Source organism: Telmatherina bonti, assembly GCF_933228915.1.
Source record: "Telmatherina bonti genome assembly, chromosome: 22".
NCBI classification, from domain to species: domain Eukaryota; kingdom Metazoa; phylum Chordata; class Actinopteri; order Atheriniformes; family Telmatherinidae; genus Telmatherina; species Telmatherina bonti.
This window is the reverse complement of record NC_136631.1, coordinates 23,764,552-23,792,355: the sequence shown is the minus strand read 5'-3', so window position 1 is coordinate 23,792,355 and position 27,804 is coordinate 23,764,552. Positions and strand designations below refer to the sequence as shown.

The 27,804-nt window shown below is 39.1% G+C and overlaps 1 protein-coding gene across 1 annotated transcript; it reads right to left on the bottom strand.

The window, feature by feature from the left end:
• Nucleotides 1-585: 585 nt before the first annotated feature.
• On the bottom strand, nucleotides 586-21,995 carry snap23.1 (synaptosome associated protein 23.1). Its single transcript, XM_079262161.1, has 8 exons — nucleotides 21,884-21,995; nucleotides 16,825-16,939; nucleotides 8,584-8,625; nucleotides 8,205-8,253; nucleotides 7,495-7,612; nucleotides 6,439-6,615; nucleotides 5,563-5,707; nucleotides 586-2,686 (listed from the first exon to the last, which is right to left on the bottom strand). Exons 2-8 carry the CDS (start codon nucleotides 16,879-16,881, stop codon nucleotides 2,624-2,626), a joined length of 651 nt encoding a protein of 216 aa, XP_079118287.1. The 5' UTR covers nucleotides 16,882-16,939; nucleotides 21,884-21,995; the 3' UTR covers nucleotides 586-2,623.
• Nucleotides 21,996-27,804: the final 5,809 nt, after the last annotated feature.

Below are 27,804 nucleotides of genomic sequence, written 5' to 3'. Positions count from 1 at the left end.
CCAGACCATCATTCTGCTGGTATAATGCCAAGAATTAGTAAAAGGATCAATAAAAACAATCAAAATTACTAAAAAAATTTTATAATGGATTATTTGTAGTTATTTGCAAAAAAATCAATTCTTTTAACAAACAAAATATTTTAAGTAAAAGATACCCTATATTTGATTTGATTTCCCACCGCTAATATATAACATATTTTATATAGAAATGAATAAATAATACATGTATTCACCCGTTTTTTTCTTTTTCTCCTATTAAATAGTGGTGCTCTGTCCAGGTTGCCCCCTGCCTCTCGCCCAGGGATTGCTGGGACAGGCTCCAGCTTCCCAGTGACTCCTAATTAGACTAAGTGGTTAAGAAAATGGATGAATTAATGATGTAATATTTTTATAACTGCATTTGACTATTCCAGCTTTTTCCTCCATCTTTAAAAACAAATCATTTACGTGAAGATTAATTTTAGAACAAACAACTGAGCAAAGTGACACTTTAACAAAAAAAAAAAAAAAAAGGAATTTTATTTCTGTTAATCATCCATTAACCAAGCTAAATTCAGTTGAGTCAAGCTGTTTACATTAAAAATAGACAAAACTGTTGTATTTACACACCAGTAGCTGTTGGTAATGCAAAGAAGAGATGACAGCTTTGCCCTGATCAGACCTCAGTTCACCGGGAACAGGCTGAGGATGATCGCTTGTGGCGGTACTAAGCCCTGGATAGCAGTTTATTTCAATCTTTACAAACTCGAGTGCTGTAAGCCTGCAGAAAAGCATACAAATAATTATTCTACTTCAAAACAAATAAGCCAGGAGCTGCATATGAGACACATTTTCAGCATATGATATTACTGTATTATTAGTCAATTTTTCCTCAGCAAGGCCTTGACAGAACCTGCCAGGACACATTAAGCTTCTGCTTTCACCCCTTTAACAAATTTCATTTGCATACTGTATATATTTGTGCATCTTGCTGCCAGCAATCATTTACCACCCTGGCAACAGCTTTGACAAAACAAATTACACTCTCTAACATTAGATGTAATCATTTTTATTGCAGCTGTGCTGTGAAAATGCACTCTTTACAGGGCAGATGCAGGAGGAGCCTCTTGTGATACAATGACTGTTACAACTTTAAAGCAGCTTTAAGGGGCTAAAAAGGCTCGTTGCATCACTACCCACTTATCTGATCCGAAGCTTGTCTGGAAAAGTTCATATTAGTTTCCATTTTCTCACTAAATTGCCAGAAAGTCAATGCCCTGCTGATGCGGAGTCAGCACATAACTAATATGAGCAATTACACAGTTTTAAAAACACGTGTTTCAAGACTCAACATTTGTTTTCATACATCTACAGACTGTGCAATTATTAAACTCTGGGAAATTAATTTTCCACACATTACCTGATTTGTGTAAAAGCCCAAATAGGCTATTAAATTCCCCTTTTGGGAGCGATAAATCTTTATTAACCAAATGGTAACAAAGATGGAAGGGTGTAATTAGATTAAACAGAATGACTACAGGCAATAAACAGCGACAGTATGTATTAATATTTACATCAACACTGCGGTCAGAGCAAGAACATAAACATGAAGCCCAGCAGCTGATGGTCTGCTGTTCAGATACTACTTATATCCCAAAGTTAACCAAATGCTTTCGGAGATAATGACAAGTTTTCTCCTGATATTTACCAGCTTTGTTTCACATGTGATCGACAAGCGAATGCTATATAATGCGTCTAACAGCAGGTCGGTGCAAATGGTAAAAAAAAAACCCCGTCAGTCAGAAAAAGTCAAATATAACATCAGATTGCTCTCGTTTGGAGGGGATGCTTTAGATTCCAGCATGAAAACATCTGCCATGATTTACTCCAAAGGCACAGTGTGTGTACGTTTACATGTGAAATGGCAGAAACGATATGAGAACAAAGAGTGGAAAGAAACAGCTTTAGTCTCAAATCATTTCTGCTTGATGAATAGTTAAATAGGAATATTATCTCAAAATAACACAATACAATCAACTTAATTACACAACAAATGTAGGATTTAAGCAGGATGCGTTTGACCAAACTTGATGTTTTTTCTGAAACTACATGAAGTTGACTTAAAGACAACAGCTCATCAGTAAATATCAGTGACCTCATTCATACACACACACACACACCAAATGTTCGTAGTACTTAACTTTAAGAGGAAGGTAAATGAGAGATGAAGAAAAAAAAAAAAAGAGTGAAAAGTAGCCGACCTGTGCTTTTTCCCTCACTGTGAATGTTATACGTTGCCACAGGCCTGCAGAGTATTTGGTATCAAACAGCAGTGATGGGCAGGCAGTCACTTCCTCTCTGATGGAGTTTCTGACGCCCACACTGCTTTTCACAGTCCAGCTCGACTGCGTCATGAAGGTGTCGAGTGTGGTGGAAAATTTGTACTTTTAAAAATGTTTCTATCATCCATTTATGTCTTAGTGCAGTAAAGGCAGGCACACTGCTGGCAAAATGTCTCAAGGGCCAAATTACTTTCAGCATTTTTCTCAAAGAAAGCGTGCGTTTGTGCAGAAAAGAGTGTCACTGTGTGTGCAGCAAAAGAGGCTCAAAGTTGATGAATACAACTAGCAGAAGGATTCCTTGTCTATTTGATGAGCTTGTTGGCTCTCTGGTTTGCCTCGTCGATGCGCAGTTTGTTCATGTCGGCCTAAAGGAAAGAAGAAAACAAAAGTTAGGAGCTGCAACCAACTTTAATTGGATTATCATTGAAACTAACTCTCTTGTGATAAAAACTAATAAAACATCATACAGCACAGTATAAGGGTGCACGTGCACATACAGCTCTCTAAATGCTGGTTGGCAGACAAGTCGTCAGGTTAGACAGCAACACACCAAACACATAAAGGATGTATAGCAACATTTTTTGGTTCACAACACTTCCTGTTCTACTTTTCATTCCAACTACAAACTGGCTTACACTTTATTCAGGAATAAGTCAGACACCTGCAGCCTGGTCACAATAAATCTGCTCAACTCTAACAGGTGTGTGTAAATGTCATCATATCCCACCAATTTTAGCTTGACTCATAGACTGTATATAAAGAGATGGACGGAGTCTCCGTGACGTCACCCATTGGTTTCTGAAGAGCTGAATTGAAGCTCGGTGGGCGGTTTCTACCGTCGCCATGTTGGCAGCGTCATGAGTGTCGTCTCGCCCAGAAAATACAAATATTGGCAAAGAGGTGGAGCTGAGAGGGGGGCTGTGAGCGTCATGGCGGATGATTGACATTGAGCAAACTCTGTAGCTTTCTGTAGCTAAAAGCTAACCCCGAGATAACGGGAGCTACCCAGCTAACGGAGGTAAGCGGGCTAAAGCTAAGTCACGTTGTTAACCGGCTAAAAACCGCAGTTGTTCTCCGTTCTTCTTACTTGAAGCCAGAGATTGGTACCTGTCAATCAAAAGGACACACCCCTAAATTTGCCGAACTTCGAGATTAAATTACTTTAAAACGGGCGAGTTACAAAAAAAATTAACTCCCCCACAGTTGTCATGAAGGTAAACCTGACCTATAAACCGAAATTGGATATTTGAATCAGGCTGTAAACATATTTATTTCTGCCGTGAAGTTGGTCTTTTTAACATGGGAGTCTATGGGGATTTGCTCTGTTTTGCAGACACTAGTGGATTAAGGGGGAACTGCAGTTTTATGCACTTCTGCATAGACTTCACATTTAACTGCCAGAGGTTGCTGCTTGGCTTGACTGCACAGTTATAAAGATTTTTTAACATTTTATTGCTTGTTTTTAAGTTTCTGGGTGAACTTGTGCCTTGTTATAGTTTTTTTTTTTTTACATTTTAACTGTAAACATTTCAGATCAGATGCAGCTGCTGTTTCCCTCGGACTGTGGAACTGCCTTCTCTTCCACATCACACCTGACAGGGAACATTTATCAGACTCAGGCTGAAGTTTTGTAGATTGCTGCATGATGGCGTCGTGGTTAGCACTCGAACATTGGCCTTTCTGTGTGGAGTTTGCATGTTTTCCCTAAGCGGCAACCTCCCCCAGTTAAAAGTGCCCTCCCTCATCCACTAGGGGCTCCTAAACAGAGTAAATCCCAACAGAGTCCTGTGTAAGACCAACTTCACAGCAGAAATAAGCATCTTTACAGCCTGGTTCAATAAAACATTTTAGGTTTAAAATGTCAGGTTTACCTTTATGACAACTGTGGGTGGAGAGATTTTATTTTATAAATTGTCTATTTAAAAATAATTTAATTTTAAAATTCGGCATAAAAATATCTTTTTAATTGACAGATACCTGATATCTCACTGCATGAACGCAGAATGCAGCACAACTGCAGTTTTTAGCTGGTTAATGGGGAGATTTAGCTTTAGCCCAACTACCTCAGTTAGTTGGTTAGCGCCTGTTAGCTCTAGGTTAGCTCTTAGCTACAGGCAAGTTAGAGATAGCTCCATGTCAATCATCGACCCCCACGCTCACAGCCCCCTTCTCATCTCTACCTCTTTGCCCATTTTTGTATTTTCCAGGAGAGACGCATGACGCTGCCAAGATGGCGACGGTGGGAACTGGGAACCACCCAATGAGCTTCAATTCAGCTCTTCATAAATCTATGAGTGATGTCACAGAGACTCTGGTTCTCCCCGTCTATGTGTGGGTTCTCCGCGGGTTCTCTCACCATCCAAAGACATGCATGTTAGGCTAACTGATCACTAACTAACTATGAATATGAGCATGAATGGCTGTTTGTCTCTCGGTTGGTCCTGCGGTAGACCGGCAACCTGTCCCGGGTGAACCCTCCCTCTTGCCTGATTATTGCTGAGAGGCTCCAGCTTCCCTATGACCCTTAATCAGACTAAGCGGTTAAGAAAACAAATGAATGAATAAAAAATTTTATTTTCTGGCTTTTAATTCAGATTGAGCTGTTGACATTTAATTATTTGTGTTTTTCTGCTACTTTGTTGAGGTTATTTATTTTGTGACAATGTTCTTGTAATTTTTAAGATGTACATCAGTTTAATCAACATCTGCTGCTCAGAAATAAATTTGACTTGGCTACTTCCCAGACTTCCGCATTATGCATCAGTTACAACACAGTCTCTATGGATGAGTTTTAAAGTACTTTGCACACCTGCAGTGGGGTAGTTTACCCCATTCTTCCTGCTAGATAATCCATCTATTAAATCCTATCCTTGTTCTTCTTCCTATATGGGAGAACTCTTTGGAGTCCAGCTCTTAATTTGGGCCTTTAACGAGTCACTGTTACAGTATCAGGCCAACAGTAGCTTCACTGTAACTTCTGGGGCTCCCTCAGGGCTAAGGAGCAGGCATTTTGACCCAGTAAGTATTACTGGGCCAGACGACACTAAGTGTGCAATGAATAACTGTCACAGTAAATGTGTAGTACACTGTACAGAGACTGGTATCAGCCATAAGAGGAGTATCTGGTTGTCTGCCAGATGAGGGGGATGATGTCTTTTTTTTTTTTTTTTAACAGTCATATTTTTTATTAAATCAGATCACAACACATATGTTCCCTCAATTAACAACTCATTAGTCTTACCTTATCATTGATACGGTCGATCTGTGCGTTCTGCTTGTCTATTTCGCCACCCATGTCAACAGCCATCTTCTTCAGGTTCCCAATGATGCCGCCAACTGCCTCCAGATTCTCCTCCATCTCATCCTCACGTGCATCGTTAGTTATCCTGCATCACAGAGTAAGGTTTGTTCATGCAAAAGTAACACCAGCTATGTCACGAAACAGTTACATTGTATAGATATTTTTATACTAATGAGCAGCAGAAAGTGCTTTATATAACAGAAACAAGAAAAAAAAAAATCAATTCGCCGTCATTTCAGAATAAAGTTAAAAATAAACCTTTACAAAGCCAAGTGTGTAACTGGACCAAAGTAAAAACACACACCTAATCATTCATAATCTCTTACACACATAAAACAAAGCCCCTCCTCCACCTACAACTCCCATTTTCAACAGATAGAAGAAAGCAATATCTTGGAGATCCGTCCACACCAGGAGTCATCCCACCCAAACACATAGGTCGCCACCACAGGGACCACCCAGATCATGGCCGACCGGGTCCCGCAACATGACTGTGAGGCTACAGTGCAGGACGGCTTCCAGCCACCCAGACAACGCAGATCAATGCAGCGGTGACCCTACAGACTGAGCAGGCTTAACCCCCGAGGTGGCGAATCCCAATAAGGAAAAAGCTGCGTTTTAATAAAATGTTAAAAAATAAAAACAAGGATCAACTAAAAACTAAATAGAAAAGAATATTAAGAAAATTATAAAGAAAAAAGAGGTTTAAAGTATATGTAAAAGACTTTATTAAACATAACAATAAAAACATAATAGTGAAAGCTAAGTAAATAAATTGTGTTAAAAATAAGTAAATCCATCAACCAGGACCCCCACCTCTTGATGTAAGGACCAGACGGTGCCGAGGCGTTCACCTGGACTGTTTGACCATTGCGAGCAACGCTTGAGGGCTGCTTTGACACAACATTTGAGCCATTGGCGTCACCTTCACTCTCAGTTCCTCCGATACCCCAGGTGCGTTTGTAACGCGAGTCATTCTCGATCGATGTAACCCTGAAAGAAAAACAGCAAGTCAGAGTGAACAAAGAAATTCAGCCGTTATTCCACACACAACAACACACAGAGCTCTAAAAAAAAAAAAAAAAGCAGTCACGACGGGTCAATACGCCATTACTGCAATCACATCTGCTGATTACCGAAGTGACAAAGATAATAGATTCCCTACCTTATGCCTTGATATTCAATGTATCGTCTTCTCCAAAGCGAAAGCATTTTAGAAAGATTGTTTTTGTTTAAAACCAAGTATGATGATGCACAATGATTTTTGTTTTATCTAAATCATTTTCCAACAAAAACACACATTTAAAAAATAAATTCACGTCAAATTTTCTGCCACACTTTGCTGTTGGCAGCCACATTTTGGAAATGGCTGCTGTTCATGTTGTGCCAATTTTAAAAATCCTCTTAATTGATCAGAGCGGCATCTCGTAAGTGACTGATAATAACGCTGTTGAATGGCTGGAGGTTCCAGGAGTGTTTTACAGGTCTGTATTATTTATTTTTGCCCAGAACAGGTGCAAACCGGTGTAGCAGAAAAAACAAAGAGGCTTTGTTGCAGCATTTTGAATAAAGCAAAGCACTACATTTGCAAAACAAAACTGACTACAAATTCACATAAAACACATTGAACTTTTCCATTATTAATTAAAAAAGTTAAGACAAAAACTTTGGAAGTGTTTCAAATATTAACATTTTAATATCAACATATATTAGACTGGATGTTTACCATTTATCGTACTGAAGTGCAGCAGCACACACACGTTTTATAAATAATCATGTCAGCACAGCACATAAAAATCTTCAAGCTGTTCATCCATATAACCAGTGTGGAAGTGGCATTGAGGCTTCAGTAGCTTAGAGTGTGTGCTGTACCTGTCACAGGGGCAGACACAGAGGCCGCAGCACTTGGAAAGGTCCGTCAGGTTCTTCTCAGCCTGTCTCATGTCTTGGTTGATCTGGTCCATGCCCTGTTCTACAGTCCTCAGTTGTTCTAAATCACAAGCAAGCGTAACATAATGTCAGAGTCCGCTTTTAACACACTTTCTTCCAGAAACTGGCCTCGTTATTTCAGTCTTATCAACTTTATCATCCAAGTGATTAAATGACACTGTTAATACAGATTTAAATAGAAAACCTGCAGGCAGCAGCCCTCGAGGACAGACTTTGGACACCCCTGATTTATATACACAATGTACAGTATTTTTCCCTGTTTGCAAAGCATGTTGCAGATACAGATGCAAAAACAGAATAATTAGCATCCATCATCATCGACTGCCTGCCGCCACTCAATGAGATCACAAATTAATTCAGTTCGAGTTTAGAAAACACACAAGATTACTTCCGGCATAATGTTCTCTAACCTGTTAGAACATCTTCGTCCTTGCTTCATTTTATTATTATTATTATTTTTTAAAGGACATCTTTAAGACCTTGTCTACATGAAAATGATTGCCTCAAGTGGAACAAAATCAAAAACTCTGTCACCTTGAATAATTACATAACGACAAAACAAATATGTTCATATAATGAGATGGATAAAAACTAGCAGTGATTTAGCATTAATGCTCAAACTGTGCATTTACCTCCTTGTTGGTCAAGCATCACCATGGTGTTGACACCAGTCTGTTTGCTCTGAAAGAGAAAATAAGCAACGCATTTGAAAACAGACATTACAGACGGGAAACGGGGGAAAAAAGAATACTCTTCAGAATAAACAAACATAATGCTGTATACAAAACTTGAAGTTAGAAAAGTTAGTGAAAAACGTCACAGAGTATGACAGATTGCTTCAAAAAAGTTGTTTTTTTTCTTTATAGCCACAATACACAATAACAGGATAACATTACCTTTAGAAAGAACATTTCTAACCAGTTTCTGCAACATATTTTCCAATAACATAAAACATTGGAAGCTTTGACAAGGCCAAATGTCGTTTGTGTTTAGAAAACTGTGTCGATTTACCTCTTCTGCCATCTGCAGCATCCTCCGTGTGCTTTCCAGTGACTGTGGGGAAAAAAGTATATGTTATGAACTAATGATGTGAAAAAAGTTCTTAGCTAAAAGCAGTTTGCACAAAGGAGGGAAAAAACCCAAAGCACAGTCACAGCTCAGGTTTTATTGATTTATTTGTTGAAAGTATTTGTCTGTTTTGTGATTTTGGCTCTGCTAGCACCCAACTCTGTTAAGATCCATCTCACAAAACTGGATGCACACATTTATTTTTAGGATGTCATTTCTACTCTAACAGAATATTACAGCTTCTCCAGTGGAAAAACTTTATTCCAGGGGTTGTAAAAGTTGATTTTGATTGATGGACTCATCCAAGAGTGAATTCTAGCAAATGAGCTGAGTAATGTGAATGTGGACATAGACAGATGTGAGAGAAAAATTAAAGAAATAATTAAAAAAAAAGAGCAGATGGACACTGAAAAAAGGAAGAGATGCAAATGATAAGAAAAAGAAATTTCCTCTCATCGACAGTAAACTAAATATATACTTGGTTTACAGTCATTACATGTTGTAAACGTATAGGTTATGTATAATTAACTGCACGGTGGCATAGTGGTTAGCACTGTGGCCTCACAGCAAGAAGGTTGCTGGTTTGATGGGGGTAAAAGAAAGAGATAAAGAGAAAAAGAAAGAAGCTCAGTGTATCAGGAAATGTCCCTCAGCAGTCTAAACCTATAGCAGCATAACTAAGGGATGCTAACCATCCCTAGCTATAGGACTTATCAAAAAGATAAGTCTTCAGCCTAGTCTTAAAGGTGGGGAGGGTGTCTGCTTCCCTAACACTAACTGGGAGCTTATTCCATAAGAGAGGGGCCTGATAACCAAAGGCTCTGCCTCCTGCTCGGCTCTTTGAGACTCTAGGAACCACAAGTAAGCCTGCAGTCTGCGAACGAAGTACTCTGCTTGGTATATAAGGAACAATGAGGTCTTTGATATATAGTGGTGCCTGGTTGTGGAGGGCTTTATATGTAAGGAGAAGGATTTTAAATTCTATTCTAGATTCAACAGGCAGCCAATGAAGAGAGGCTAAAACTGGAGAAATATGATCTCTCATGCTGGTTCTAGTCAGGACTCTGGCTGCAGAATTCTGGATCAGCTGAAGGGTTTTCAGGGCATATTTAGGACAGCCCAGTAATAGAGAGTTACAGCAATCTAGTCTCGAAGTAACAAAAGCGTGAACCAGTTTTTCTGCATCACTCTGAGACAGAATGTCCCTAATTTTGGCTATATTATGTAAATGAAAGAAGGCTGTTTTAGTAACCTGCTTAATATGTGGGCCAAAGGACAGGTCAGGGTCAAATATTACTCCAAGGTTTCTCACTGTAGCACTGGAAGCTAAAGTAATGCCATCCAGGTTCATTACAAAACCGGAAAATTTAGCTCTGAGTTTTTCAGATCCAACGAGAATTACTTCGGTCTTATCTGAGTTTAAGAGGAGAAAATTTCTAGACATCCAAGTCTTTATGTCTATGAGACAATTTTGTAGCCTATTGGGCTGATTTGTTTCATCTGGTTTAAAGGATAAGTATAGTTGAGTATCATCTGCATAACAATGAAAGTTTATTCCATGCTGTCTAATAATTTTGCCTAAAGGGAGCATATATAGCGTGAAGTACAGAACCTTGAGGAACTCCATGACTTACTGTAGTTTGGGAGGAGGACTTGTCATTTACATGAACGAACTGAAGTCTATCAGATAAATATGATTTAAACCAGCTTAACGCTGTACCTGTAATTCCAATCACCTGTTCTAGTCTTTGTAACAGAATGTTATGATCGACTGTATCAAATGCAGCACTAAGATCAAGCAAGATAAGTACGGACACAAGTCCTTTGTCTGAGGCCATAAGAAGGTCATTAGTAACTTTCACCAATGCTGTCTCAGTACTATGATGAGCTCTAAATCCTGACTGAAACTCCTCGCATAAATTATTTCTGCTCAGGTGGGCATGTAGCTGAGCTGAAACTATTTTCTCCAGAATTTTGGACATAAACGGGAGGTTGGATATAGGTCTATAATTTGCTATCACCTCTGGATCCAGAGATTGCTTTTTAAGTAAAGGCTTGATTACAGCAGTTTTAAATGATTGTGGTACATATCCTGTCACTAAAGACATATTGATAAGATTTAGTAGTGATGTATTAATTAAAGGGAAAATGTCCTTAAAGAGGCTCGTTGGGAGAGGGTCTAAGATACAGGTGGATGGTTTAGATGAAGCTATTATTTTAGTTAATTCAGAGGGTTGGACAGGACAGAAACTATTTAGACCACAACAGGCTCAACATTATAGGTAGAAGGAAGAGTATTGTGAATTTGATCTCTAATAGTGTCAATTTTATTCCTGAAAAAATACATGAAATCATCACAGCTAAGTGAGAAAGGAATACATGGCTCCACAGCGCTCCGGCTCCTAGTAAGCCTAGCTACAGTGCTGAAAAGAAACCGAGGGTTGTTTTTGTTTTCCTCTATCAATGATGAATAATAAGCTGTTCTTGCCGTACATAAGGCTTTTTTGTATACGATTAAACTTTCTTTCCAGGTTAAGTGAGACTCCTCTAGTCCTGATGAACGCCATCTGTTTTCCAAACGCCTTGATGCCTGTTTTAGAGCTCGAAGCTGGGAATTAAACCAGGGAGCCTTCATAATCTTACCTAATTTCTTCTTCTTTAGGGGAGCAACATTATCCAAGGTTGTACGCATTGAAGCTGTTATAGTATCAGCATGTTGATCAATCTGAGCAGGAGTAAGGCTTAAAGGGGGACTCTCAGTCATGCTAACACATGGTAGATGTGAAAAAATTGATTCAATTGATTGTTTAAATTTTGTAATATTATTGTCTGATAAACATCTACTATAGTAGAATTTATTTTTGGTCAGTGAGTAATCAAATAAAGTGAATTCAAAGGTTAATAAGAAGTGATCGGACAAGACAGGGTTTTGAGGAAATACTTTGAGCTTATCAGTCTCAATACCATATGTTAGAACAAGATCAAGAGTATGACCATGAGAGTGATTGGCTCCATTGACATTTTGTGAAAACCCAATTGAGTTTAGAATAGAGCTAAAGGAAATGTTTAAACTATCATTTTCATCGTCAACATGAATATTAAAATCACCTAGTACAATGACCTTATCAGTAGTCAGCACTAACTCAGACAAGAGATCAGAGAATTCGGTCAGAAACTCGGAGTAAGGTCCAGGTGGGCGATACACTAATGCTAAAAGGAGCGGTTTCTCTGAATTCCATTTTGGATGGGATAAATTTAATGTCAGGAATTCAAAGGATTTATAGTTAGTTTTGTGCTTAGGATTAATTAAAAATTCTGACTTCAAAATAGCTGCAACACCCCCTCCTCTGCCTGTAGTTCTAGGAATGTGAAAGTTTAAATAGTTAGCTGGCGTAGCTTCATTAATACTAACATAATCCTCTTGCTGTAACCAGGTTTCCGTAAGACAGAATAAATCAATGTGGTGATCACCTATCAAGTCATTGACTAATAAAGACTTATTTGGGAGGGATCTAATATTCAGTAGGCCACACTTTGTCTTATTTTCAGATTTTATTAGATCCATTGTTTTTATTTTTATGAGGTTTTCACGATTAACCCCAGAAGTGTTTTTGTGTTGTTTAATTCTTACTGCTGGGAAGTTGTATAAGGTCGGAATGGGGTTTTGGGTGGGCGGCGGCAGGTGGGAAGCTGCAGAAAAGTGTGTAGGACTACAATTCTGCCTCCTGGTCCCAACCCTGAGTTGTCAATTTAGCTGACTAATAAAAGAGTCCATATTGCTAGATAAGAGAGCGGCTCCATCCAACGTGGGATGGATGCCATCTCTCCTAATAAGACCAGGCTTTCCCCAAAAAGCGCTCCAATTATCTATAAAACCCACGTTGTTATCGGGACACCACCTAGACAACCAGCGGTTGAAAGATGACATGCGGCTAAACATGTCATCGCTGATTAAATTTGGCAAGGGACCAGAGAAAACTACGGAGTCCGACATGCTCTTGGCAAAGTTACACACCGAAGCAACATTAATTTTAGTGACCTCCGATTGGCGTAACCGGGTGTCGTTACCGCCGACGTGAATTACAATCTTACGGTATTTACGTTTAGCCTTAGCCAGCAGTTTCAAATACGTTTCGACGTCGCCCGCTCTGGCCCCAGGAATGCATTTGACTATGGTCCCTGGTGTCTCTAGAGCCACGTTTCTGACTATGGAACTACCTATAATCAGGGTTTCTGCCTCAGCGGGTGTGTCACCGAGCGGGGAAAATCTGTTAGAAACGTGAACAGGTCGGTGGTGGCCAGTGGGTTTTGGTTTGGGGCGACGCTTTCGCCTGACCGTCGTCCAGCCCGCCTCGGCTCCCGGCTGCGCGGGAACTGCTGAGGGACGGAGGGATGACTGCCCTGGCTGGTAGCTCCGCACTGGCTAATGGGGGCTTGCTGACTAACTGCTTCCCTAACTGAGTGCGGAGCTGGGCTTCTAACTCACAGAGCCTCGCCTCCAAAGCTGCCAAGCTGCTACACTTAATACACCTACCGTTATCACTAAAGGAGGCGGAGGAGTAGCTAAACATCAGACACACCGAGCAAGAAAAGGCAGGAGACCATGGTGTGGGAAGAGAGCTAGCAGCCATGCTAAAACCGAGTGCTTGAGCTGTTTAAGTCAGTAAACAGAAAACCAAAGATCCCAAAAATAAATGCAATATATAGAACAGTGGTTTGGGAAGATATTGTGCGCTAAAGTGAGTGGTTGGTTAACAATAGATAGAAGTTAGAAAGAAGTTAAAGGAGCCAACGGCTCGTAGCAATCCGCAGTGACACACGCTAGGGACACAGGAAATGACACAATACGTTACCGCAACGTCAGCGCGTCCAGAGGAGGACTCCCAGTCCAAAGACACACATGTTAGGTTAACTGGTTTCCCATAGTGAGTGTGAATGGTTGTTTGTGTGTTTGCGATAGACTGGTGACCTGTCCAGGGTGTACCCTGCATCTTGCCTGAAGGCTGCTGGGATTGACTCCAGCTTCCCTTTACTTGGATTAAGTGGGTTCAGAAAATGAATGAATGATTAATAAAAGCATGGCAAATTTATCTCATTGATCAGTTGAGGTGGCTTAAGCTCACATGTCAGTAGTCTAAAGAACAACAGACAAAGACCAACACATAGACAAAACGTGCTGATGGCAAGCTGGAATGCAGTCAGTTCAGGTGAGTTACGCCTTTTCTGCCTCTATTAATAGCAAGTGCAGCAGAAAGAGCAAAGGATCCAAGAGTGAAGCAAGGAAGCGACTCGGCCGCTCCGTCGTTGCCATCACTAATGAACAGTTAACTGGAGAGTGAAGACCAGACTCTCTGCTCTCTCCCTGCGTGTTGTGTTTGCTCTGCATACATTCATCAGTGAGTTGAGAAACAGACAAACATGAATTGGCGAGTGGGATGTGTTGAGCTGAGCCAGGTTTCTGTTGGCTTAGCCAGAACATCACTTCTGTGGATGAACATTACATTTTGTCTCCTGAATCATTGAACTTGGCTAATTAAGGCTGGAATGACTATCTTAGCCAGTTTTTTTCCCCCAGATTGGGGCTCTGGGACAAATCTGAGATACAAACAACTGTGAGGTATTTTTATTATTTTCTTGGGGTGGCTTAAATGAAAGCACAACTTGATGAGATATGTGTGGGTAAGACTGTGCGATTAATAATCCCACAATTAGATCAGGACTAAGTTTATGTTGACCTCAGCGATAAGAGATATCCTCAGTTGACCCATCAATAGAGCCAGCTGTTCGACTCCCAAACTGTCACAAGTAGTTGATCAAGCTAGATTGATGGCATCTTATTCTGTTTCTGTGAGGTGACCTTGAGTGCCATGAAAGATGCCCAGAGTAAAAATGCATTATTACTATTATTTATTATATTATTTTAACAAAGGCCTCTCTACCAGTAATATGAACGCAGTTCGACTTCAGTAACAATGATGAAAACAGATTAATAAATTCAGTTTTTCCTCGTAGTGAAAACTTTATCAGTTGCTGAAAGCCAAAATGGGAAACGTGACTAATTTGTTCAGTCACCTAAACGGCATTACATCAGGGACTTCGTAGAAAACATAAAATCATGAGCCGCAACGACTCAGCTCACCAATTCTTGCAGTACAAGTATCAAACAGAGAAGCTACTCTTTAAAAAATGATACACAAGTACATTACTAACTCATAGCAAAACCCACAAGGCCACTTTGATTGTGTACTTTTAAAGTTTAAATATTAAAAAACATTGTGATCAAATTTAGATGGATCAATACAAAAAATAATATTGTGATACTTTTAGCCATATCACCACACAGCCCTTCTCATAGGTTCAGACAAGCTACATTTATAGCTTTGTAACAACAACAACAAAAAATTTTTTTATGGCTGTAATATATCAGGATCATTATGAAATATTACAATAAATTGAAACAGCTGACAGTGTTATACGTCTGAAAGCTTCGTTTTTATACTTGGAAAACAACCTTGAAATCAAAAAGACAGCTTACGTCAGATTTCCTTCAGAGACTCTCTTATCATAACAAATTCTGATGTCCTGATATATTGTCAGCCATGATCTGAATGTTTTTAGGTATGAACTGTTACCCAAAGCCAGACAGGTAAGTAGAATTAGCAGAGGGACCCTCATATTTTCTTGTCCCTTGTATGATCAACCAGGCAGCAGCAGCAGGAAGACGAAAGAGAAGGAAAAAAGATTGTAGGTTAAGTGAGAAAGCACTCAGAGAGCACAGCTAAGAAAAACAGCAAATGAAGAGTGAAAACCATCACATTACACACAGACCACAGTAAAAATCTATGCAAAGGTGTAGCTTGTGAAGTTAGGAGCACAGCTGGAGTATATCAGTCTGCCTCCATTTAACTCAGATGGCTGAACATGTGATGCCCTGAAGTGCTGATTAAACAATTATCTCCAAAGATAACGCACCGCTGACAACACTCAAACTGTCAAGTGCACAGTTGGGTTATAGAGCTATCTGACTAAATTAGCCATAAAGCTTTACACACTTCCTGTATGATGCCCTTCTTCAAAACAAACTTCATTGTAATCTCGGTCTAATAATCCAATTAAATTATAACCGTGAAAGATCAAAGATTCCCATACAATGTGTTTGTGTTAGCTTTTTATCTATTCTATATTAAAACATTGTTTCTGAAACAAGGTTATAATTATTTCATCATAGTAAAAATTCTGACTTTTACATCTCCCAGGCAGACCTAATTAAAATAATCAGTGCGGTGAGGAATCAGGAACAATTAACATCATCCTCTGTTGCTTCATGACTTGAAATGTTTTACATTTGAGTATTTATTATTCAGACATTATAGGAGTGATTTCACATCCCAGGATATAGCCTCATTAGCTTATTTTATTTGAGTTAAATGACATAACTAATACTGAATGATATTAATAATGTTTCTATGCTATTTTATTTGAGTTAAATGACATAATTAATTCTGATTAATATGAATAATGTTTCTATGCTAAATATACATCCAGGAGGTAATTAGGTGAACACTGCCTGGATTCTGGATCAACTAAGCAACAAGACATGTGTTAATTAGTAAGCTACCGAGCTGTTAGATTGTTTTAACCTTTAGAAGAAGTCAGGATCTGTTTCCCTCAGCTTCCAGTGTGCATATACGTGAGCCCCAAAATGTGTAACGCTTTTAATTCGTTCATTCTCAGCTCTTGTTGCATTACATTTTGGTTGTTCACATCTGAAAACCTGGTTTTGCAGCAGAAATGAAAGACCTGTCTGGAATTCTTGTTTGTGGTTGATTACCTAAACCAAGCAAGTTGTGTAATCGGTACGTTTTTTTTCCAGGATTACTCAAGGTTGTGTAAACAAATAATTTGCATGGAAATTATACTGGATGCACACTGTGTAGAACCACAACTGGATCCAGGAGGTTTTACTTCAGCTTTGGCACGTAGCTACAGTTACAGGCTGCACAATACAAATATTAGATTCTCCAACTATGTTTTTTCCAAGGACCTATTTGTCGCTTTCAGTTCAAGTATTTGAGATTAAAACATTTTAGGCTGAGTGTCACTAACAGATTCATGCCTGGTCAGAGAGAAACAAGACAATGATAGAATGAGAGTGACGAAAACCCTGTCTGTGTGACTCAGTACCTCATCTGTCACTTGGTTGGCTCTGACTGCCATCTGCTCCACAGTCATGTCCTCCATGTTGCGGCTGTCCTGTTTGGGGGCCCCTCCCGTGGCACCGAGCTCAATATTCTGCGGCCTGAAAGAGAGGCAGAGTTCACAGCTCACTAAATGATGTTGCATCAGATGGCAACAACCACAAAGCAACAAATATAGAACAAACTCTTGAGTCGGGTGTAGTGGGGTAAAAAAAAATTTAAGATGTAAATGAAGCCTTACTTTTTTATTTCTGCTTAGTTCTTTTTTTTATAATGAAACCCTTTGAGTTTAATTATCAAAGAACAAAAACCTGTGATTGATACCTGTAGTCAAATAAACAAAACATTGTTTTGATGCTTTTGTGTTCTGAAGAGGATATAACTGATCAAAACTTTCTCAATTTATAACCTAACCTTTCTCATTTTATTCAGAGCATCCTGTAACCAATACATCCATTGTACACTGTATGCCAATCACTGCTGGTGGACAGCCTGGATAATTTATTGATTGATGTCTCACTTTTTTTTTTAAATACATATTAATAAGTTAGGAGATAAAAGCACATTTTACTTACTGGTTTGCTCTTCTCTGGTTTCATGATCATTTAAATGCTTTTCTACTGGGTAATGTAATAAGCATGTAGGCTCTGAAAAGCTGAGGTGGATTTTTTCCCCCCTCTTCTTAATTGACAATGAATAAAATCTCAATAGAACAACTCTCCACCCACATTAAACAGGTTAAGCTTTTCAATTGGTATGACACAATGGAAACACAAGCAAAAGCTTAAAAGATCAGGTTATAGGAATCTTCCTTCGTGCTGCCTGCCTCTTATACTAAATATGGAAAATGCATTAAAGGATAGAGCATTAAGGAGTTACAGTTTGTTTACCGCTCATGTAACCCATATGGAGAGGGAAAGAAAATGCAAACCCTAAACAAATCAGGCTCCATCCTTCCTCTTAAAGAGCATTAGGAGCCTGAGCACATACAGCAGGCTTATACAGGAGACTGATACTGCATATAAAGCTGCAATGTGGCAAGAAGAATTATACAAGATGTCAGTGAAGGAAAAGAGATAAAGGTTGCGATAGGGAAATCAGCTTTTAGACTGAGTGTTAGCAGCTGACAGTGATATACTCAATGTTACTCCGATTTACTACAATATGAAACTTTAATCAAAATCAATAATTATAAAGATCCCAAAGAAGCTGATCATGAACTAACAGAGTTCTACATTTATAGGAATAAAAACAGTCAAATTAAATATAACAATTTGCCCCAAAGTAGGCTGCGCGGTGGCACAGTGGTTAGCACTGTGGCCTCACAGCAAGAAGGTCGCTGGTTCGATCCTTGGCTGGTTTGGTCAGTGGCCTTTCTGTGTGGAGTTTGCATGTTCTCCCCGTGTATGCGTGGGTTCTCTCCAGGTACTCCGGCTTCCTCCCACCATCCAAAGACATGCATGATAGGTTAATTGGTCACTCTAAATTGCCCCTAGGAGTGAGTGTGAGCATGAGTGTGGTTGTTAGTCTCTCTGTGTGGCCCTGCGATGGACTGGCGAGCTGTCCAGGGTGTACCCTGCCTGTCGCCCAAAGCCAGCTGGGATAGGCTCCAGCTTCCCCGCGACCCTGGATTGGAATAAGCGGTTCGGAAAATGAATGAATGAATGAATGAATGAATTTGCCCCAAAGTAGTAAGTGTTGTTAAAGCAATGTAGAGAAAATAATTAAATCATGTATGTTTTTTTCTGCATACTTTTAACCTTTCCAACCATTTAAAGTGCAGAGACAATATAAACATAATTGCAACTCTATTCCATTACCTAAACATCACTGGTAATGGACCAGTTTTCAGATTATTCTTGTAAATATCTGCAATAAATCTTATTTTAAGATGTAATATTTCACACGGATTACATCTGTAACAAATAGCTTTTTCAGAAAAGTTACATTGACTTTGCTTCCATTTGAAGATTTTTTACTAAGACAGCGAGATGAAATTAAACATATTTTAAGCCTCATACCATAATCAAAACCAATGCAAAACAGTCCGATTGAGATACTAAAATATTAATGACATAAAAACTGCATAATGCAAAACAGTACCCTGATAAAACATGATTAAGAATATAGAGGAAACCAATAATAAAATGTGACAAATGGGAAAGCAAAGAAGCTGTGAAACTGAAATAATATCTAAACAGTTCCTCAGGCGGTGGTTATGAACCTACAGAGTTGATTACATAAACTCCACTTAACTATTAAAGCAAGACACTTACATAACCAACAGTTCAACCAGTCAACTGCTGCCGGCTGATCACGTCAGGACAGACTGATTCAGTGTGTGACAGCTCAATGTGGGCTGTGTTCGGATGCACATTTAGATGTCATGATCTCGGCACAACAGCAAGGCAGGCGTGAGTAAGTGTCAACCAGAAGCTGTGAGCTGCAGCTGACGTGTTGACTGTGTCTGGCTACAAAAACTTACAATTTTAAACTATTGTGTCAATTTTATTTTTCCTTCAATTGCAAAGAAATAACTTCAGGGAAAATATGGAGATGATAATAAAAATTTATACTGCAGAGTAACATGATACACTGAAGTTACAAGTTAGTTTCAGTGTGTTTGTTTAGTACATTTAAGAGATGCATAAGGTTTTAGATAATTCTGATAGAAAAAATGCTTCAGCAGTAGAAACAAACCCCACCCATCCATCCAGCAACCATAATGCAGTCCAGTATCAGATGATACGCTAAAATAACTGGTGAAACAGCAGCCTTAAACAATTCCTGAGCCACAAGGTAACATGACAGCAAGCTCATCATAAGCAAAACTTTAAGCCTGATTTCTGTGATACGGATGCACTGTACTGTCAAGGGAAGACAACCAACCAGCCATAAACACCAAGATCCATTTTTTGGAGGGGGGGGGGGGGGGGGGGGGCTTTGTTATGTTTTATTCCAAGTCTAAAGTTTCTGGATAACAATGTTCAGGAAGCACAGCTTTATTTCCGACTCAGTTTCTTCCTCTCCTGTCATCCCCTTTTCCTTTAAAGATCAAGTGACATTTTCCTGTTTTGCAAATAACCCCTAGACTTCAGGTTCCCTGTCAAACCTGCAGAAAGAAAAGGGGGAAAAAAGACCAGGAAAACAGATAGTCCACTTGGCAGACATTTCAGTGGATTTCATGTTGATTTAATGCTTTTTTTCCCCCTCTTTCTGGACAAGAGTGCACATAGTTCACAAAAGCTTGACTTTCTTTTCCTATCCAGTCATTAAACTTGGGATGAAAGATGCAAGCTTACAAGAATATCACTGAAAAAGGACTTAGTCACACATATGACATTCTTCTGAACTGCAAAGAAAGCAGTTGAACAGATCTACAAGGCGGTAACAATCATACTCCTCACGACGATTCATTGCATTAAATAATAATTCTACATCAGTGATATGTAGTGCATTTAATGGTCGATTTCTTGTAGCAAATCTAACAACTTGCCTCTTTCACATTCAAACCACAATGTGCCTACAGTAGTGCCTTTAGCGTGTGGCTTTGTTACAGTGATGCCATTGTTGAACAATATTGGATCAACCTGAAGTTTTTAGTTTGTGTCAACGAACCACTGCAGAAGAATTACATGAAAATAGGAAACAGAAATGGAAAAGCATAATTTGTTACTTTCACCCAGCTGATACAGGTAGTGGAAAACATTTGTGCTCAGCTCAAACAATAGTGATCTTAAACGATTTAATAATCATTGCAGGTATAATTTAACGTTAAGCAGGCCTGGATACCGATTTATCCTCAAGTCTAAGCAAAGAAATTAAACATATGTCAAACAAGGATAGCACGCTTAATCAACTATATTCCCGTTTCTCAATAAGCATTAGCCTTTCACTTTGCATTTAAAAACGGTAAATTGTGATACCACATGATATCAGAGGTGCATGGGGAATAATTTAACAAGCCTTAAGGACATACCCATTCATGCTGGAGAATCTTCACAGCACCAACAACAAGTGCCCAAGACAATAGGTCCAACAGGGAAACTCATTTCTTGTTCTTCTACCCAAACCTGTTCCTCCAGATCTAACTTGCAGCACAAAGTGACGTCTTTTCTTCCCCAAGCATGAATAATATCCTCGTTTTAGATCTTTTTCTCTTTAACAATGAGATATTGTGGCCATTTCCCCCTTCACACAGTCTGTTTTCATTTAAAAAAAAACAAAAAAACAAACAAAAAAAAAAACTGCGTTTTTTTCTTATTATTTTTTTTAAAGTGAAGTTTATGTTGTTGCTCAGAGTAGCTGACTCATAACACTGACCTGTGTGCAATGACAAACCATGGGGAGCTTCCAGATCACGCTTTATAGTTCAAACCTAAACCATTATTATTCTAATGACACACACACACACGCACACACACACACACACACACACACACACACACACACACACACACACACATATATATGAGATAGAAAATGTTTGTTACAAATGATAGTAAAATATGGGAAGATGACTTAACAGATGGTTTATCATTTCCGTAGTTAGTTTTCAGTGGTTGCAACATCATGTCTACATACACCTGACATAGTTATCTCTCAAGGTTCGTACAAAGTTAGTGCTGGACAGCCATTTAACAAGTGTCACTTGAGAAACAGGTGACATCTGGTTGAAATATTAACCAAAAGCGTCCAAATAAGCGCAGTTTGAATCAAGCCACTCCACACCCATAACAACAACAAAGTTGACCTGTTCAGCAACTCTGTTAAACTCAATAAAAAACAAGGTAAAGAGGAGACAGAGAACAACGTCAAAAGTGTGTCAAAGTTATCTTACATTTTCCAAAAAGTTGTAGTTGTGCTCAATAATCTTTATCTGAGCTATTTATAAATCCAAGATCCAGAGGCAACTCGTTACCCTAGCTAGCGTGCTGCTAGCGTGCTAGTTAGCTAGTTCCGCTTTCTTGTCAACTAACACCACTACGCCAACTATGTTGTTAGAAAAATGTTGAGAGATATTTATCAAGGGAGTCAATACTTACTGCAAAACTCCCCTGTGAACAAAAGCGTCCTCGCTCGCAACTCCTCCTTCTTTACGGTAGATGAACTTGGCTCTGGCAACTCGTGAATTCCTTCACTGCCTCCGCCGTCTCGGTACGGGAAAGTGTGTCGGTTGGTGCGTTTACGAGTCGTCGGAAATCACAGATTTGATGGCGTCAAGAAGTACCCACATGTTTTTAAGCGACTTGATTTAGAGATGAAACAACAGAAATCCTTTATATAGAAAATAAGAAAGGCACACATAAATGTAAAAAAATACAAGCAATGTAAAAATAAATAAACTTTTCTAATATAGATAGATAGATAGATAGATAGATAGATAGATAGATAGATAGATAGATAGATATGTTCAAACTGCTTAAATTAAATTTTTAAAAATTGTTTTAATTTAATTTGTTAGATTTAATTTTCCACCACTCTTTCTTTCTAGAAGAAATAGAACCTCTCAGCTTTTCTTTCCAGTTTGTGACCATCCATCTTTCTTCAACAGGGTTTCACAATGGGGACGAAGCTGGTCATGTCAGACTCTTAATGTGATGATCCTCCTGCCAGGCTCGCTGTGTGCCAAGGAGGATGGTCCTTCTGCAACCCTCTGAGTTTGGGAATAAAGTAGGGGAATAGCATTTTTCTGGGATAATCTTGTTTGTGGTTTTTTTTTTAATGCATCCTTTATGAAGTTATTCCATCTTTGCTGAAGCAACTCCTAATCATCACTGATCTTCCTTTATATTTTATGGTCAGTGTGAGACACTGTGGCTTGCAGGCCTCACCACTTCTCCATCTAACCATAAAACAACTAAGTGTTGACAAAGCTGAAAATTGGACTCAGAAGAGATGACCTTACTCTGACCAGTCATCTACTGTCCTGCTCCTGTGGTCTTTTTGAAACCTCAGCCCGAGGTCTTTGCTTCACGCCAATAGAGTTGGGTTTTGGATGACTTCAGTCTTGCTTGTTTCTAACTGCTTTGCCATGCACTTCACCACAGTCTCAGTTTGCAACTGTGTTTGATGGTCATCTCTTTCAATTGTTTAACCCTATACCATCAAGTAGCTTTGTATTCCTCCTAAAGCAGAATTACACATGCTTGTGCCAGAATGTAAAAATAATCAGTTCATTTTTAATTTTCTCATGTTTGTTTGATTTTCTTTTTCATTGGGTTACATTTAAGTGAATGTTTTGCACCAAATTTTATTTAATCTCTTTGTTTTCACCTTCTTAATTTAGCACCCTTGATTTGTGTTCCTCTTTTTTGGCACATAAATTGTATATTTGAAGGTCAAAACCTGAGGAACCCTGCATCCTTCGGCCCTATGTGAACATCCTCAGCTGACCCATTTAGTTTTTTTTTCAGTTTCACCTTCCCTTCTGTGGTATTTCACTTCTCTAATAAGATTCTTACTCATTTGTTAAGAAAAGGCAAGAACTACTCTGCGTAAGTGAATTTTAAACTCAATCTAAGGAGGTTTTTCTACATATTGAATTTGTTTGGCCAGTTAAATATCAATTTGCAAAGGTTTCCAGTTACAATGTGATAGTGACCACAGCACGTGATGGTTTGCATGTCCTGTCATATGACTCCAGAGAGACAGAAAAGAGGCACTGCTCAATTTCCCCACATGAGTGCAGCATTTACCCTTCACCCAGACCTCCCCCCTCCCCCCCTCCCCTCTTCTGGTATTTTACATGAAGACGACTGCTAGATATTTTTCATAGTGCTTTTGACGATGCTCTGAAATCAGAAGCTCTAGCTTTGAATCTGCTGTGTAATTCCCAAGTTTTATGGTTGAAATCGCAAAAGCTTTTTCAAGGTGACTTCAAAGATGGTAGACAGAGAGCCAACCAACATATCAGCTAACAATGTTTAAAAGGCAAGTGGTTTTTTTTCCATTTCAATTGACACTAAATATTTCTCTCCTATGTGGTCACTACAGATAAATACCTGCGAACTGAAACTTTCACTGACACCACCAAAGTCGCACAAATTATGCTCCAAAACTGCCCATAGTGCCTGAATGATGACTAGCTCTCTCCGCCCATGTAACTTTTATAGAGTCTACATAGCATGCATTATTCAGCAATAACACACGGCCCATCTGGACTCCTGTGAGTGTGTTTGTGCATGTGTGTCTATGCATGGGTGAGTGGTTCATAGTTAACTTTCTTGTGCCATTTCACCATTTAACGCCACATCCAACAGTGCTTGAAGAGCTATGAATTAGTATTTCCCTTCGTAATTACTGCTAAGGTATAATATGTGTGTGTGAGAGAAAGGAGGGAATGGGAACAGAGGAAGAAAATGAAAGCGTTGAAAGAGAGACAGAGTCAGCAAACGTATTAGAGTCTACCAAAATGGTATGTTCAGGATCAGGCTCTTTCATCATGCCTTTCCTCATTAATAGAGATGGGAGTGCTGCCCTAATTCCATAATTCCTAAATCATGCCTGTTAGTTGAATATGAGGAGACAAAGGTACAGGGAGAGAGGAGAATGGATTAGCCTATAGCCTAATGAATGTGTCTGAGAGAGCTGGAGAGCCACAGAAGTGGAGATGAAGGGAGGAAAAAAAAAAAAAGCAGGAAAGAACGGAGAAGGGTTGCCATCTGTATATTCTGGCTTTGCTTTTTGATTGTCTCCAAAACCAACATCATATAGGCCAAATATGTTTTTGCCAACCGCATTTCCAAGTGTACGCCAGCCAGTGAAATGTTCTAAAATAATCAAGTGATTAATTAGATCTGGAATAGAATATGTGGGTATGTAGTTGTGTGTATGAGCATGTGTGGCGGTGTCTTGGCCCTGACCGCTTTCTCATGATTTCCAGCAGCACATCTGTTAAACTCTGGCTCTGTTCCAGTTGTATCACTCATCCATCTTTCCTTTTACAAAGACTGAGACATGGGAACGTTTCATGGCCTTGCTTGATCGGACTTAATTTTACATTGGACTAATTCCGCTGGTACCTGATACTTGTCAGGACAAAGAATTGGCTGACCAAGCGTGCATCTCAATATTCAGAGATAATTTCATTCCCTCGTCTCCTTTTCACTGGAATCCACTCTTACTCCTTTTGAATTGAGCTCTCATATGAAGCAATTTGTTGGAAACTAGAGACATCGATAGCCATTAGCCTGCTTTGCACAGGAGAACCAAACATGGCAAGCCGGCACTCATCTATTATTCATATACCTCAGTTTTCCCCCAAAACCTCATTTCTGATATTCCTTTTGCATCACGCTGCCAAAATTGACAAGTCAGTGGTTTTAAATAACGCTTTTGAAACAAAGCTGATAAATGTTTCACGCTAGCACCACCCCTTAAAAGTCCTAAGGGGGGTACAGAGTCTATTGTTTGCCTGTGTAGTCATGTCTGGATCTGCTGAAGACTTACTGAGGTTGAAAAGGGCTGATTATAAATGTAGGTTTTAAATATTTAGCCTGTTTAGATGCTTAACTAGCATGTAGCTGTCCCACGCTTTGCAAAGGGATTCTTGGATTTGATGAGGATTCTGTGTTGAGAACCAAGCTCTGCAGCTTCGGGGCCATCACACTCCATTAATATACTGACACACTGTATGATGCATTTTACTGTCACAGCTTGGGAAAACTGAAACAACTGTGTACTGCTGAGTAAAGCTGAGTTTCAGATGATCACAAGAGAAATCTAAGGTCTCTTAAACATTTCTCTTTGCATTTTGTATTTGTTCATTGATAGGAATTAAAAGTTAATCAAAGACTTGTTAGGTCTTAAACATGCATGTTAAATTATACCATTTTTAAAGTCCAGTATTAAAGGGGAAAGCATTTGGTCTTTGTGCAAAAACAGTTTTTTCCTTTTCAGTATGACTCCATGCAGCATTTCTTCATGCAGGATGAAACCACCTTTATTTTACCTTTGAAGAATATGAGACCTCTTGTGGTCCTAAGAACCACATGTGGATAGTCAGAATTGTGTCCATGAAAGTGACACCTACATTGCAGAGAAAAAATTGTAAAAGTCCACCGAATGTTTTTCTTTTATTAGTCACCCGTATCAAAACCAAAACGTGAAGTGGCAAAGTTGCTCTTAATGTGTTGTGTATACATGTAACTATGGCTACCAGAAAACCCAGATAGCAGGTATGTTTGTGGTGATTCCAGCTACTTTTGGCCTCTCATGGCTCTGTTACAACACTAGCAAGTCTCCTGTGGGCCACATGTGGTCCAGATGTCAGTTGTTGGCCGGGATGTGGATTATTGCAAATATTTTGTGGGTCAGAAGTTGTCTTAACATGGGAAGCCTTCCTTGTGACAGTTTCTTTGAGGGTGACATGTGGTGGTCTTGTGGCTGAGTTTTGTGCAGCAGCCACTCATATTTATTCAATGGGACTTAAATAGGGTCAGGGCCAAATTTGGGCCAAACAAAAATGCAGATTTGTGCAAGACATTTTTTGCTATGTAAGAAAGGCATCCATGAAATTAACTAATTTAAAAAAAGAAGCAAACAAATAAAAATAAGTGTTTTAGTAATAACTATGACTTGCTTCTAAGCCAAAGTGAGCTGTTTTGATTTCTGCCAATCCATGAAGTGTTATTCAGTGTTATTCAGAAGAGAAAGCCCATTGACACATATTAGTCTTGAAAACTACATCACTAACACATAAATGATTGAATGGAACCCACGACTACACCACCTGACCCCACCTTCAATACCTCCTTATGCAGACTTTGTGCTTTATCTAAAGAATACTTAGGAATTGCATCTCTGATGTGGAAGTATTCACATTGGTTGTAATTCCCCTTGCTGCCTGTAGAAGATGCTATTATGGATCAAATTAAAGCGTACAAACAAATGGCCTATGTCAGTGATGTCCAGCTCAGTCTTCAAGGGCCACAATCCTGAAGGTTTTTAATGTATCCCCATCCTAACACACGTTACTCAAATTAATGAGTCATTGTGCAGAAGTTTATAGGCTGTTAGATCCATTTATTTGATTTAGGTGCGTTGAAGCACAAGTACATCAAAAACCTGCAGGACAACAGCCCCCGAGGACTGACTTTGGACGCCCCTGGTTTATATGGTTATATGGATTGGAGAGCTTGTTACTTTAAATGTTAAAGAAATTAAATGGAATTTCAGGTGAATTTGATCAAGAAAAAGGTAAATTTACTGGATAATGTGCAATTCAGTGGTTGCAGTATTAAGATAAACAAATGTTGACAACTTTTACAGTTTAAAACCAGACAAGTGAAAGGAAAAGTCGAGTTTAATAATTCAAGAAGAATCCATCAACGGGACATTTTGCATGTTTTGAGGCTTGATTGATTGATTAAAGGTCACGATCTCCTCGTTAGCTGAGTCATCCGTTTCTCCAATAAGGCAGAAGCTTAGGAGCTTTTTTTTTTCTTTTTTTTTTTTTCCATTTTCTGCCTTTTAATTAATACAAAAAGCTTTTATCTTTTTTTTTATTTATTTTATTTTAGCTTTTATTTGACAGTTTTAGTGAAGCTTAGGCAAGAAAGTGGTAGAAAAAAGAGAGATGATAATCAGTAGATGACCTAGGAATCAAACCTCAGCCTGCTGCAGTAAAGACTCAGCAGCTGCAAATGGGGTGCACAGTCTTCAAAGTGTGCTGCAGAGGCACCCCACAGTTTGGATTTTCCCACCTTTTTCTGTCCCGTTTTCAGCCTTCGCACTCCGGCATTTTATGTAGAAACCGCAAATGATGGACATACACTCCCAGAGAGGTGAAACTTGACACTGTTTTTCTTTTAATGGGAGTATATGTTAAATCATTCTAAGAAGTTGATCTTTACATAACATTTAAAAAAGTGGACTCTAACTAAAACGGAAAAATAAATGGTGCGCGGAGTAAAATAAGATAAGAAGACTGCAATAGACCTAACTTTAAATTGTAATGCCATGT